This window comes from Cryptotermes secundus, unplaced genomic scaffold (genome assembly GCF_002891405.2).
Source record: "Cryptotermes secundus unplaced genomic scaffold, Csec_1.0 scaffold241, whole genome shotgun sequence".
Lineage (NCBI taxonomy): Eukaryota > Metazoa > Arthropoda > Insecta > Blattodea > Kalotermitidae > Cryptotermes > Cryptotermes secundus.
The window spans coordinates 288,434-302,225 of NW_019739944.1; the positions used below are offsets into that span (position 1 = coordinate 288,434).

Sequence of the window (13,792 nt, forward strand, 5' to 3'; positions counted from 1 at the left end):
ATTATTATTATTATTATTATTATTATTATTATTATTATTATTATTATTATTACTGTTGTTGGAGAAAACTGCATAATGAGGAGCTTCATAACTTGTACTCTTCTCCAAGTATAATTAGAATGATCGAGTCAAGGAGGATGAGGTGGGCAGGTCATATAGCACGAATGGGGGAGATGAGGAATGCATATAGGATATTGGTGGGAAAGCCGGAAGGAGAGACCACAGGAAGACCAAGACATAGGTGGGTGGACGATATTAGAATGGATCTTAGAGAGATAGGATGGGATGGTACGGATTGGATAGATCTGGCTCAGGATAGGGACCAGTGGAGGACTCTTGTGAACACGGTAATGAACCTTCGGGTTCCATAAAATGCTGGGAAATACTTGAGTAGCTGCAGAATTGGTGGCTCCTCCAGAAGGGCTCAGCTCAATGAGTAAGTAAGTAAGGGCTGCTATTTTCGCAGCAAATACGTACAATATAAGTGAATTTGTAACTGTTTTATCAAATCTACACCATTTCTGTTCATATTGATATCTTCTGACTCTACTAACAGTGTAAAATTAATTCTTTACTTAAAGTGCATACTTTCTATGATCTTTAAACTTGTACTTGGAATTATTTAATTATTAATTATTTGATTTGGTAGGCGGAACTGTTTCTGTGAAGAGTGACTGGACTCACGGGCCCAGTGACTGAGATTAGCTCTTTCTAATGGACTCAACTGAATAGGTGCTTTCCAACTTCCTCATCTGAGGGCAGTAATACATCAAGTTGCTAAAATGTTGTCCTTTTAGAATAGTCAATTGATAGACAAAATTTGTAAACTCAGGAATCTCAAACATCCTATATAAATGTCAGAACCCCTCAGAATCCATTTATATTTTTTTTGATTGCAGTGGAATATTACCTAAATTATTCCTATTACTGGTACTACTTAGACATAGTTACCATCATTGATGCCAATACTACTACTACTACTACTACTAAATCTTTCATTAACATCATCACCATCATTATTATCATGCCCTAATCTTAATTATTACCACAAGAAACTAGTACATTTTATTCTGCAAAACCATAGGCATATTGCAATAGAGAATCATACTATTTAACAATCATTAACTAAATATATGAGAAAAATATCTTACCATTACACTGAAGACTGAACCAACAATTATACCATGGCCCTCAGCAACAAGTCCCACAGATAAGCTAGCAGCACAGAACCAAATAAAGCGACTTGGCTCTAATGGTTGTGATGACAGCAGGTATGATACCATACAGAATATCATCCCAAAACACAACTGAAATATAAATTACCACTGAGATGGTATTTAAATAGCTAATGAAATGTTATGGTTATAATGAAACACAGTAAAGATCTTAGTGTCAAAGCTCTAAATATATAAGCCAGTGTTTTAGGATACAAATTCTTCAGATAATATAAAAATAGAGGGAGGTACAGTTATAACAGGTGAAGAAAAAGTAAATTTAATATAGAACACTTAACACTGAAGTATTATGATTAAATAAATGACAAATGAATGAATATTACTTCAAATTAGAACATCAACACTTCTTTCTGCATTCTTTGCAATTCATTATTCATAAGTTATCCTACCACACAATGCTTTATCAGTTAAGTTACTGATAATGTCATTAAATATACCATATATAATTTAATNCTATGTAAAACTGATTTCACATGAAATTAATTTTCACAGGCTATATTCAAGAGAGTTAAGAATATCATAGCCTAAATATCCATCACTATGAGCATCTCATATCTCCTCGGTAAGTGTAGTTACATTTTCTTTCACTAAATGCAAATACACTTGGTCGTCGACTTACGACCTATGCGACTTATGACTGACCGCACTTACGACCACAAGAAAAAATGATAAATAAATTAGTAATAAATCAAGATGTGCTACTGAGGCACATCGAGGTTGGGAGGCCTGAGGACACCGCAAGGCAGCTGCGCGTACGATAACTATGGGATCATCCAGCAACACAGATGATAAAAAGATTAGAAAGGTTAAAAAATATTGTTAATAAATATATGGCCGACATATAAGCAGATCAACTTATGAACTGTCAGTCAGAATGGAAGTCGGTCGTAAGTCGACGACCAAGTGTAACAATTACTTACCATTGGTGGCATAGAGGCAACAGTGATGGCCATATAATAAGCCTTTAGACCATACCACCTGTTAAAATATTCTCTCTTCAGAAGTTTAACAGCAGTAGGAACTAGAACAAAAATCAATGAGGAAAGAATTAGTTCTTCAGGCTTCAGTTCTTAACAGCCATGTTCATCTCCTTGTTCCATTGTTGCTGCCAGTTTTAAAACTCAAGTTTCTTAACGTGTTCTCATATTCATATTGTGAAATTCATATGTAGAAGGCTATAATTCATTTCTGAGGATACTTAAAATAGAAACTTTACAGAAAGAATCCACAGAGTCTGGAAGTTTTATACACTGAAATCTGATCTGCCATTCAAGAAGTCACAGAAAATGAACATGAACAGAGATTTATTTTGTTTACATTGTAGAAGTGTGTAAAATGACCGCATTACTTTTAACAGATAGCAGCAGCCTAAATATTTTTGCTACTTCATTTTAAAATATTTTCAATGCATGTTCTTTCACTAGGTTAAATGATGCTTCACAATCATAAAAATATCCCTTTTTGAAAGAATGATAGGACAGCAGTCACTGCAGAATTGAACACACTAACAAGCTTTTTCTGAATACATTTTCCTCTCAACTTGTTGCGAAATTACTTTTATTTACCATTTTTTTCTCAGTCACTCCAATTTTTAAATATTTTCAAACAATCTAATAACTAATATTTTTTAAGACTTTGAACGGTTATGTATTTAGCTAAAACAATGTTTATTACATGCCTCACAGTTATTGCAGTATCATAGAATATTCCAAATATTAATGAATCACAGACACATCTGGCAAAAACTGAATAATATAAACTCAGTGACTCACACAGGAGAACAGGTGTCATGATGTGTGTGTAGAGGAAGAACACAAGCACACTCAAGCAGAATTTCACATTGGCAAAAGGTCTTTTTGCATCATCACCAATCTGAAGGAATATTCCACCGATCAGCACAGCTGAGAATAGATGGTGAAACAGCTGTATACCTAAAGAAACCTGTCATGAAAAAAAAATTTTGTGATAAAATATAAAGTCACATATAAGTAGACTTATATCATACTTATTTAATGTCTTCAATGATATGAACACAAGCCACTCCTATTCTGAATAACTATGATGTTCAACAGTACCATGAAATATAGCCCCCCCTCATTTTTCAGATTCAAACTTCTTGTGATATTTTTATTACAAATATCACAAATGTCATGAATACTATACAAAAATGAAAAGAAATAATTTCAGTTAAATATAATTCTGATCGAAAAGTTAAGGGGCAAAGGATTCAACCCACAACCATGGAGATCATATTTTGTTCTGGTAAACATAGATATATGGGAAGACAAATTCATGAAGAGATGGCAATTACATATGTGATCTGTTTAAATGTAACCACCATGCATGTTCATGCAAACAAAAGAAGCTGAAATAAAATTAAGACATACATGTATCAATCCACACACACAGACAAAAATTTACATCTAAGACAACCAAACATTTTATACAAGTGCATGTACAAACAAAGATTCTCATATTCATACAGAATACTTGTACACAGGTCAAGGGATAACAACTTGCACATATTCATGAGTATACCAGTACATTAAAACATGACTACTGCATGTTAACTTTTGGTCAATGTCAAGTTTCTGTATGCCCTTGATTATTAAGTTGATGTGAAAAAGACTTCAGAAATATTGTACATCATACCAACATCATAAATATTTGACTACTGAATACTGTGTATGTTGGATATTATAATATTTGTTCTTTAAATAACTGATATAAACAACAACTACACGCATCTATATGGGAATAATATAGCAAGATCATGCGCAGGATAGTCTCACAAACGCATTTCTAGTTTTAAGTATTCTATTATAACAGTGGACATAGATGAGTGGTATAGGGACTACAACCTAGAGTCTGAACATAGTGACATACTTCAGAATGTAATAGTGCATTAAATTATAAGTATCCAGTTTGAAAGGTCTGGATTCAAGTTTCCTTCCATGTTACATGAAAGAATATATTTATAGAATGAGACACAACTCTTTTATCTCTTACAAATTTAAAATGATAAGTATGATCTCAGAGAGACTGGAGATTAGACATACATAAGCATAACAACTTTCTAAAGTGAACTTTTTATGTGGCTGGTAGATTTGCCAGACATCAAAATTCATTGAAATTTGTTAATATATATGGATATCAGCTGAATTCACAGAAAGGAGGAGAATGTTTCAATTCATGTCTTCAAATTGTGACACACTGTGACCTTGCTGCTCTAAACTGACATTTCAGATGAAGGTGCTACCTCTGTTTTCAAAGTTGTAGTATGTAGGTTGAGGAACTGGCTTAGCTACACAGGATGATTGCAGGAAGGGTGGTTACTGAGCCCAAGAGAAGTGTTAAGGAAGAGTTACCTGATCCAAGCCAACAGAAAAAGTTAGTAGGGAAGCAGCCCTTTTAAGAGACACACTTAGGATAGCCATCCCATCTCACTATTACAATTCCCAAATGAGATGTAAATTCAGTGCCTTGTGGGAGGTTCCCACAGTGAAGCAAGCACTACTCAATCAGTACACCCTTCATATGTCGCCTGAAAGCCAGGATAGTTTAACCAGAAGAGATGGCTATTACTAGGTTACAGCATATTATTCAAGCAACAATAGAGGAATTGTGGGAAGCAGTGTTTTCTGTTGGGTGGGTCCCAAGGCTGTATCAAGAGGACCAACAAGACAAGCCAGTCCGTACAGAGAAAAGTGCAGAGAGAGTCTGCATACAGACAGACTGGTCAGAGTCTGAGGCTGCTGTGGGACTATCGCTATAGGTAGAGGCATGGGAGGCAGAGGGGCCCAAATTGTTGCAAGTCTTTAGTTGTGAGATAGTCACTGGCCAGTAAGAATGTGAACATAGTAGGTGAGGAAGCTACGTTATTGAAAGCCATTACCAGACAACTGTTAAGACATGGCAGACTGAGAAAACTTAGTGGGGGCTGTAGTGAAAGGTAGAGTGCATGTGAATTTGTGTTAGTGCTATAGTTGTTTGTAGTTATGACCTGTATGTGTTCAATAAATCCAATTACCAATGCAAACCCCATGTCTAATCACTCAATCTCATGGCAATATGTAGCAGGTATCAGGGGGTGAGCTATTTATGCTGTAACTGAAGTATATACATGAATTTTAAGGCAGATTTCAGGCTGTAATCAAGCAGGTAAGAGGGGTGATAATTAAAATCTGAATTTTGATCGAAGTAATCCCAAGGTTAGAGAAATCAGAAACCTACAGACATTGTAGACAATGGACTTTATCCTCTCTACCTGCACAACACAGCAAGGAATTTTGCAATACAGTCTTACAATGTAACTAAAATATTTCATAGAAATATGTGCAATATAAAACATACATAATTTCATTGTAGGATATGATCAAAGCACTGGTATATTTCAATCACAGGTATAATGAGACACAGTTTAACAAGGGTCTACTGTGTGCATAAAATTATTTGTAACAGTCATTAACACTGAACAACTCTTCTTGAGTGAACTGTTTACAGATTATGTTTATATTATTCCTCATTTCTGGATCTTTCCTCCAAAGTACGTGTTTGGAATTTATAACACTTTATTCAACCTAGTTAAGAAAATAGGATTTTTTTAAACACCTTTTGACATGTTTTAAAAGCTATAAATTTAACAGATTTATGATTTGGTTGATCTCAAGAAGTTATATTTCCAATATTTAATAATATCAAAATTCTTATGTCCAGAGAATTCAGAAATGAATGTGTAGTCCTAGAAAATAATACATTTCTTCTAAATTAATATTAATGTATACCTGGCTACAAGACAAAGAGAGAGGTTTTATTGCATAGAGTAACCAATTTTTAAGATTAATCTGTCCATTCATGATGTGATTACAGTCCTGTAAACATTATTGAAGATAATGTTCATTACATTTTGAATTTATCACAACCAAACATTTCAACACTTGACATGCTAGAGTATCCTCTTTTAGAAGAAATGGATATTATAACCTATGTTCTATGCAGCTATGGGTAAAGTCATAATAAAAAACTTCTGTTGAAGTACAACATAAACATGCCTTGAAATTTGGATGGATATGCTCTGTATGAGCTCTGTACACTTACACGGTTTCGTTTCTGCTGCAAGAACAGTCGTCCTACCAAGATGCAAAACTGCTGCAAACATGAGGTAGGGAATTCATATTCTGTATTAATATCTTTAGAATCCATTAAGGAATGAGTGAAGACTGCCGGCATTACAGCAACAGTTTCTTTTTGACCTGGGAATAATATGAAGCAAGTTTTAATCCAATGATCAAGAAAAATATGAAATGTAATTCAAGAGTAATAAATGTTGTTGATGGGACCACTGGAAATGCTTTTTACAAGGTAATGGTATAAACATAACAGCTGGGTTACTAAAACATGAAGTTATTGTAAGATAAACTGTTTTAATTACTTACAGGCCCAACATGAATGATATATACGAATATAGTTCTCCACATCCAATATTAGAAAATAGGACAGCATGAGTAAGAAGAACAAGAAAACCAGCTTTCTGAGACATCTGTCCTTATTACTTTTTTCATATGATCTGGCACATTATCACTTCAATATTATTGATTGAATTTACAGCTATGTGCTTTCAACTAGGACTTAAGAATTCTGCATTTTGGCTGACATTGAGATAACTTACTTTGGAGTTACACAGGTAGCTCTGTAGGAGAGACAAGGTCTTGAATTAAACATGTAGCTGGAAACCTTTTGTCAATATTGTGACACACAGACCTACTGCTAGGCAACGCCCGCAACACACACAGGCCAACAATACCAGAACAGTGTTTTCTTTGTTTCTGCGGTGACATCACACAACAGTGGGTAGCAGTCACATGAAATGTGTTTCTGCAGGTCCAGCCTGCATGCCAGTAGGCTGGCTGAATAGCAATCACATGACATTGTTTTCTGTGATGCATGCCCATGCTGTGTCTATATGAGTGAACAGGATTCCAAGGAATGAAGCAAGCAAGCAGTAGGATTAGGTGAGTACAGATTAGTACAAAGTCAAGACTACAGAATTCAGACCAGTTGTAAGTAGGAGATAGGCAGGGGAACTTCGTAGTTGGAGAAGAATTAGAAATCGGCCTGTAAAAATTTAGTGTGTGATTAGAAGAATTAGTCACAGTGAGACTCTTTTAATTCCATTACCAGGAAAGACTAGTGGAAATAGACTAAGAAGATTAGCATGGAGTGCTTCATAGTGTGAAAATCAGTAACAGAGAAATAGTGTTATACTTATTTGTAGTTATGTCCTGTGAGTGGTCAATAAATCCAATTACCAATTCAAACACCATCTATAGTCATCAATACATGTGACAACATTCATTAAATTAAATTTACTATTACACCTATTTCAATTTCAGTAACCTGCCTTCAACACAACTTTTCAAAATATTTACTGTCCCCAGGATGTTAAGAAATTTTAGCCATTTTAAAAAATTGGTTTCAAAGGAAAGATAATTAGTCAGAAGTAATAGAAATGTATGAAAATTAACTGTACATCATCACATGTTGACTGTATTGATTTTTGTACTTACAGATTTTTGTGATCGTTTTCAAGCTGTCTGAATATGAAACATTTTCTCCTGTAGTGACAGATAGATCCAGCTTCTTGCTTAGCTTTCCATTTTGGATTTCAGCTGACATTATTTTCACATTCTCCACATATTCACCCTGAATCATTTCCATCACTGCCAAAAGCAATGTGAACAAGATTACATCATATATCAGTCATAGAATACACTGTAGAAAAATATAATAATGTTATATTTTAGCGTCCTGTTGCACTGATTCACGTTCATGATGTGTATTTGTACCAACCGTCTTACAGTGCACTAAATTTCACTTTTTTCCTCACTACATGTTTCGGCACCAATGTGCCATCTTCAGGTGTGGTTTTATTTACATCAAACCATTGCACTGTATGCCATCATGTCTCCTTTATAAAATGATCAAAATGTATATATGTCATGATAATAAAGTTTATATATTAAAACTTTTCATGATTTATCATCTATATGTCGCACTTCAAATTCACGAATTATGTCGATCCTCTCCTATGGGAGTACTCTACCTATATTCTTGTATATATTGTGTCCTGTGTTGTGTCCTTCCCTTGTAACTGCGTGCATTGTATAGATTCTGTATAGATGAATATTATCAGTGAAAAGTAAGAAACAGGCATCTTTGAAAAAGTTCTGGCTGCTGCTTCTTTGTAGATCATTCCAAAGAGATTTTTTGAGGCAACAGTAATAACAAGTATTGATTGTAATGTTTTCTTTCAGAATGTCAACATAAATAACCCCTTCAGGATCCAAAAATAATACGGCAATCTCCTTAGTTGCCAATGCCATGATCTAGAATATTTTAATGGAGATTAATTTAACTCCACTCCATACTTGACTTTTAGGGAAGAAGAGATGGACACTGTATTGTATCAGAGATTGTGATACTATCAAAAAAGCATTCCTTCTGAAATCATCAACTCAGAACTGCTCAACTCTTGAACTCGTATCTCTCTTTCTGCTGACAACTGTTTAAACCATGTTCATTACATTCTGTTATTACAGAGTATGATGTGAACACTACAATACCAATATTAACTTCTGTTGCTAAGTTATGCAGTTAAATTGTTACACCATATAAACTCTTCAATACATTATTTGTCTACATTTTGCTACAATTCCTAGCCTTTGTTTTTGGAATCACACTCTGCACATAAATAATTATTTGCACCATCAAACAGCGAAGAACATGACACACAAGGTTCCCACTCTGTGTCTCTGATAAATTTCATGCCTTTACCGCCTTCTTTACAGACAATATTAATACTGAAAATCACATCTTTCCATTAAATTTGCAACACATTCAAATGTAATTTTGTGTCTTACTGATGTGGGCTGCTGTGACTACTAATACTTGCATCATATACCCCACATTATACAGGTAGCCTGCATGAAATATTAACATATTTTGTCAGATATAAGTTTGTAGAAAGAAAATAATCCCAATAAAATCTGAATGCCCTTCATATTGTCATTTGAGACAGTGGCATTTAAAAACTTCAGAGTGGTGACTGAGACCAAACTGATTATGATCCTTTTCCCATACATTAGGTGAATAAAATGTGTCCAATTTCTAAAACGTTGTTGGTGTCAAATATAGCCCAGGCAACTGATGATGTCCTACATAGTACCTGTGTAATACATTATATTTACCATAGTCTGCTGGATTGTAATGCTTAGGGCAGTGAAGCCCCACTGAAGACATAAAAGGAACAAGTTGTTGCGAAGCACCTTGGTATACACACTGTCCTTTCGCAAGAACGTACACCTGGTCAAAGACCTGGAAGTGTGATGCAGTAGGTTGATGTATTGTACAGATGATTGTACGACCCTGCCGAGCCAGCAACTTTAACATCGATATGCATTGCTTTATTGCAACTATGTCCAGGCCCCTGTAAAATTAAATTAAATTAAATTAAAATAAGCTTGAATATTGCAACAAAAACTGAAGGATTTTGTTTACAAGTGACCATAAAATAACATCTGTGAACCATCTCAAACCACAATAAAATAATTGCTTATCGTAATTAAAAATTCCTATAAAGGATATTTGTTTCTAAGTGAACTAACACCATGGAGTTGAGTCCTTCTTGAAAAGCCAATAGCTGCTGAGGACTCAAGAAATTCCCAGAAATTTATTCAATCCAAAGGTCCACTATTGTATTCACAAGAGCCCAAAGTACTCCCCACCCTCAACAAGGCAAATCCAGTCCACACCCTAACATCCTATTTCTTTGAGCTCCATTTTCAATACTATTCTCTCTTCTGTATCTACAACCCGACCTATCCAATGGGTACCGGGGGCTCTTTCCCTGAGGGTAAAGTGGCCAGAGCCTGAAGTTGACCACTCACCTCCAGCTAACGCCAAGGTCAAGAAAAATGTGGATCTATACATCCACTCCCCCATATGCCTTCATGGTGTAGTGCTTAATTAGTTAGGCACAGGAGCAACTTTACCATTTTTTACCTTTATCTTCTGTGTCTAGATCTCAATAGTGGTCACTTTCTTTCAGGTTTTTAGTCAAATAACTATCTCTGGCTCTTTAACATCTTGACAGAAAACACAACTTTCTCTATTGTTTCATTTCGGATCGTGTTTACAGAGCTATCATAATTTACTTTCATTTGTTCACCTTCCATAAATCCTGTCGAGAATACATTCTCATGGGGATGTCGAGATCGGCTGTTTAGATAAGAACACATTCATTCGTAAATGAGAAGTCATCTGTAAAGCAGAAGTGAGTAATTCGTAAATCAGAACCAAGCCAGTCACAGTAGAAAGAAGACAGTCACAGTCCAGCCAAAATTGAGCGAGTTTTAGGCAGCCATTGACTGTGAACTGTTGTAATTGATCGTCGTCCAAATTAGGGGACGGTCAGTTGTAGCCCTCCAAAAGAGGGGAAGGTCATTTTTTTTGTATGATCACAGTTCTGTGAGATTCATCACAGTTAGACATTTCCTTCTGAGACATGCAGCAGGTGGCTCGGGCAAAGCTTAATGCCAGTTGCACATCAGTAAATCAGTCAAGTTAATGCATAACACGAGACCAGGTTCTTTAGAATTTCCAGACTTTGACAGCACAAGTCATAATATTAGCAGGGTCATCCTGGACTTGTGCTACCCCAAAATACCAGTTTGACGGTCATGCAGCAAGTGGCGGAGTTCATCCCTAAACTCTGGCAGCTTGAGTCTATTTCTTCTAATTGGAGGGGACAGATTAAGCAGTCTTCCAGCTTGTCCGGTCCAGCAAATCAAAATCTGTAGTGGAACGTCCTTTGCCTGAATTTTGGTAACGAGGACAGATGCCTCTCTTCAGAGAGGGACTTGGCTGGAGGACTCCGAAAATTACACTCATCGGGGATACGTGATCGGTATTTCTGATCATACGTTTGTTCTTTTGGTCGTTGTTCCTCTCGAACTACTGTCTTAGGAATCAGTAACAGCGCCTATACCCAACGATCATTGAAGCTGATCACTATGGCGCATCTATCACTTTAATAGTGCCATTCTAACAAGGACTTGAAATTGCCAGTCGGTGTTTGAGTGCTGGTCGTCCTGCATCCGAGAGCCGTTTAATCACCCAAGTAATGGCCAGTCAATACGACCTGCAAAGAGTCGGAGTTCTCCACTGGAGCTAGTAGTTACAAAAGTGGCTACAACGATTAAAAGATATTGTAAAAGAAGGTATCAATAGAGCCAATCATCCAGTCCAAACTCATTATTATTAGTCACGGAACCCCAGACACGTGACAATAATAATCATCACCACCAGCTTCATCTTCTTCTTGATCAACATCATCAATAATAATAACAATCCTATCATTTTTATGAAATGGAGGATAATCAATTAACATACAGAATATTCACTATGGAAAGTAAACAAAGATTTTCATAAAAAGGGTTTCTAAATGTCCACGTAGTTTTCAGGAAAGTGTACACTTGCACAAAATAAAAGAAAGAGTGTACAGGTATTTACAGGCAAATAATAGAAACTTCAGACTTACTCTTACAAGTAATATGAAGAACTTACGTTGTAGGTTCATCCAAGAAGATAACTGGAGGATTATTGACCAGTTCGAGAGCAATAGACAGACGTTTCCTCTGTCCGCCTGACAGACATTCAGTCCGTGTGTTGCGGCATGATATCAATCCAAGAGTATTAAGGACTTCTTCAATCTGAGTAACAGAGCAAGCAGGATGGAGATTGAGAATGTTAATATAAAATGAATAAACATCTATTTTCTAATTACAAAAATAAATAATTCGTAAATTAAGGAAGGTACGAGCTCTTTACAAAGACAAAAGAACTCCGTCCAGAGTGACTAATGGAGTTTTTACTACTTGAAAACTCGACGCCCTTGCATGTTTCGGTCCTTACACACCATCATCAGAGGGAACATCGAAACATTTTTTTGGAAACTACTATCACAATGGGTGTTTTGAGTGTTAAAACACATATGCATACAATGTTTGTATGTATATTTACATTTATATTTACCATTGGGATAGGTGTGAATTTGTGGCTATACAAAAATGTTTTCATCATACTCTTGAACAATACTGGCTAATGTAAGTACAAATCTACTCTTAAACACAGCAGCTGAAGAATAATTATGACCAAAGCACCAGTGTAAGTTCATGATGTAAGCATACACCACACTTGTGGACTCATGACGAAAGGGTGCTACATACAGACCTGCTAAATCTTACAGTATTTACATAACCACAATATTTCGCATGCAGTAACGAAGATACAAAAAATGTGAGGACAAGAGAAGGTTATAATAACTGCGTAGTGAAATTGTGGAAAAGGAGAAGGTTATGGCCCGGGTTACGATTTGTAATATATGGGTATTTGGAATCCATAATAGAGAGAAACAACATGTTTTAAGAAAATAAATATTTCAACTATTAAAATAATATTGAGACAGAGATAAAATATGATTTACTTATTAGCTGATTCTCATGTTGGCTCATTGGTTGATCAGTTATTTCAATAAGAAAATAAGAGTATTTGACTGAGATAAATTAATAGAACATTTTAAACAATAATTTTAAAAAGTACTCAAAACTATCGGGGGCACGCGGTAGCATAGTTGGTTGAGGCACTATGCTACAAGCCGGAAGGTCGCGGGTTCAAGTCCCGATGAGGTCACTGGATTTTTTTCAATTGACCTAATCCTTCTGGCCGCAATATGGCCCTGGGGTCGACTCAGCCTCTAACAGAAATGAGTACCAGGAATTAATTAAATAACTTTCCTGGGGAGTAAAGCGCTGCCGGCGCGTAAGGCTGACAACCTTACCGCCGTCTTTGAGCCGATTGTCTAGATAATGTGGGACCCTCAATGTCCCACAACCCTATGGGCCTTCACGGCCTATTACAGAGATAGCTTTACTTTCTTACTTTTTTTTTACTTACTCAAAACTATCAATTACGATTGCGATTGTAATAATTCCTAAATTAATTAATTCCCGGGGTAAAGCGGCCAGGGGGCGAAGCTGACAACTCACCTCAAACTGGGCAGAGTTAAAAAAAACCTGGGTCTATACATCCACTACCCCATACGCCTTCATGGCGTAGTGCTGAGTTTGTTAATATATACAAGGGTTGGATAAAAAGTAGTGGCAACACTGCTGTAACATGAAAGATGTGCGTCAGGTGGCACTAGCGCCGTCTGTAGCTGATAGCAGAAGTTCAGTTGAAGTAGTGCAGTTAGTGGCTCTGGTTGTGTTTCATTGAGTTGCATTGCGCACCGTCTTGAAGTGCAGGAGCCCAGTTCAAGCACCCTAAGAACATGTTTACGAAACAAGAACAACGCTCCTGGATAAAAATTGAAGTTGCACGAGGCCGTAGTGCACAAAACTGTTATCAGGGACTGCGAGAAGCATGTGGTGATGCTGCTTTGCCATATCGCACAGTGGCACGGTGGGTGAAATTGTTCCGTGAAGGGAGGGATGCCGTTC

General features: G+C 36.3%; 1 protein-coding gene across 1 annotated transcript in view; it reads right to left on the reverse strand.

Annotated features, from left to right (window-relative positions):
• LOC111872079 (ATP-binding cassette sub-family G member 4) overlaps positions 1-13,792 on the reverse strand; it is a 28,262-nt gene that overhangs the window by 4,048 nt on the left and 10,422 nt on the right. The window contains exons 4-10 of the mRNA XM_023865622.2: positions 11,859-12,004; positions 9,482-9,720; positions 7,802-7,954; positions 6,333-6,487; positions 3,008-3,176; positions 2,156-2,256; positions 1,152-1,307 (exon numbers count right to left, since the gene is read on the reverse strand). Coding sequence (XP_023721390.2) covers positions 1,152-1,307; positions 2,156-2,256; positions 3,008-3,176; positions 6,333-6,487; positions 7,802-7,954; positions 9,482-9,720; positions 11,859-12,004 — 1,119 coding nt within the window. The remainder of the gene's footprint in view (positions 1-1,151; positions 1,308-2,155; positions 2,257-3,007; positions 3,177-6,332; positions 6,488-7,801; positions 7,955-9,481; positions 9,721-11,858; positions 12,005-13,792) is intronic.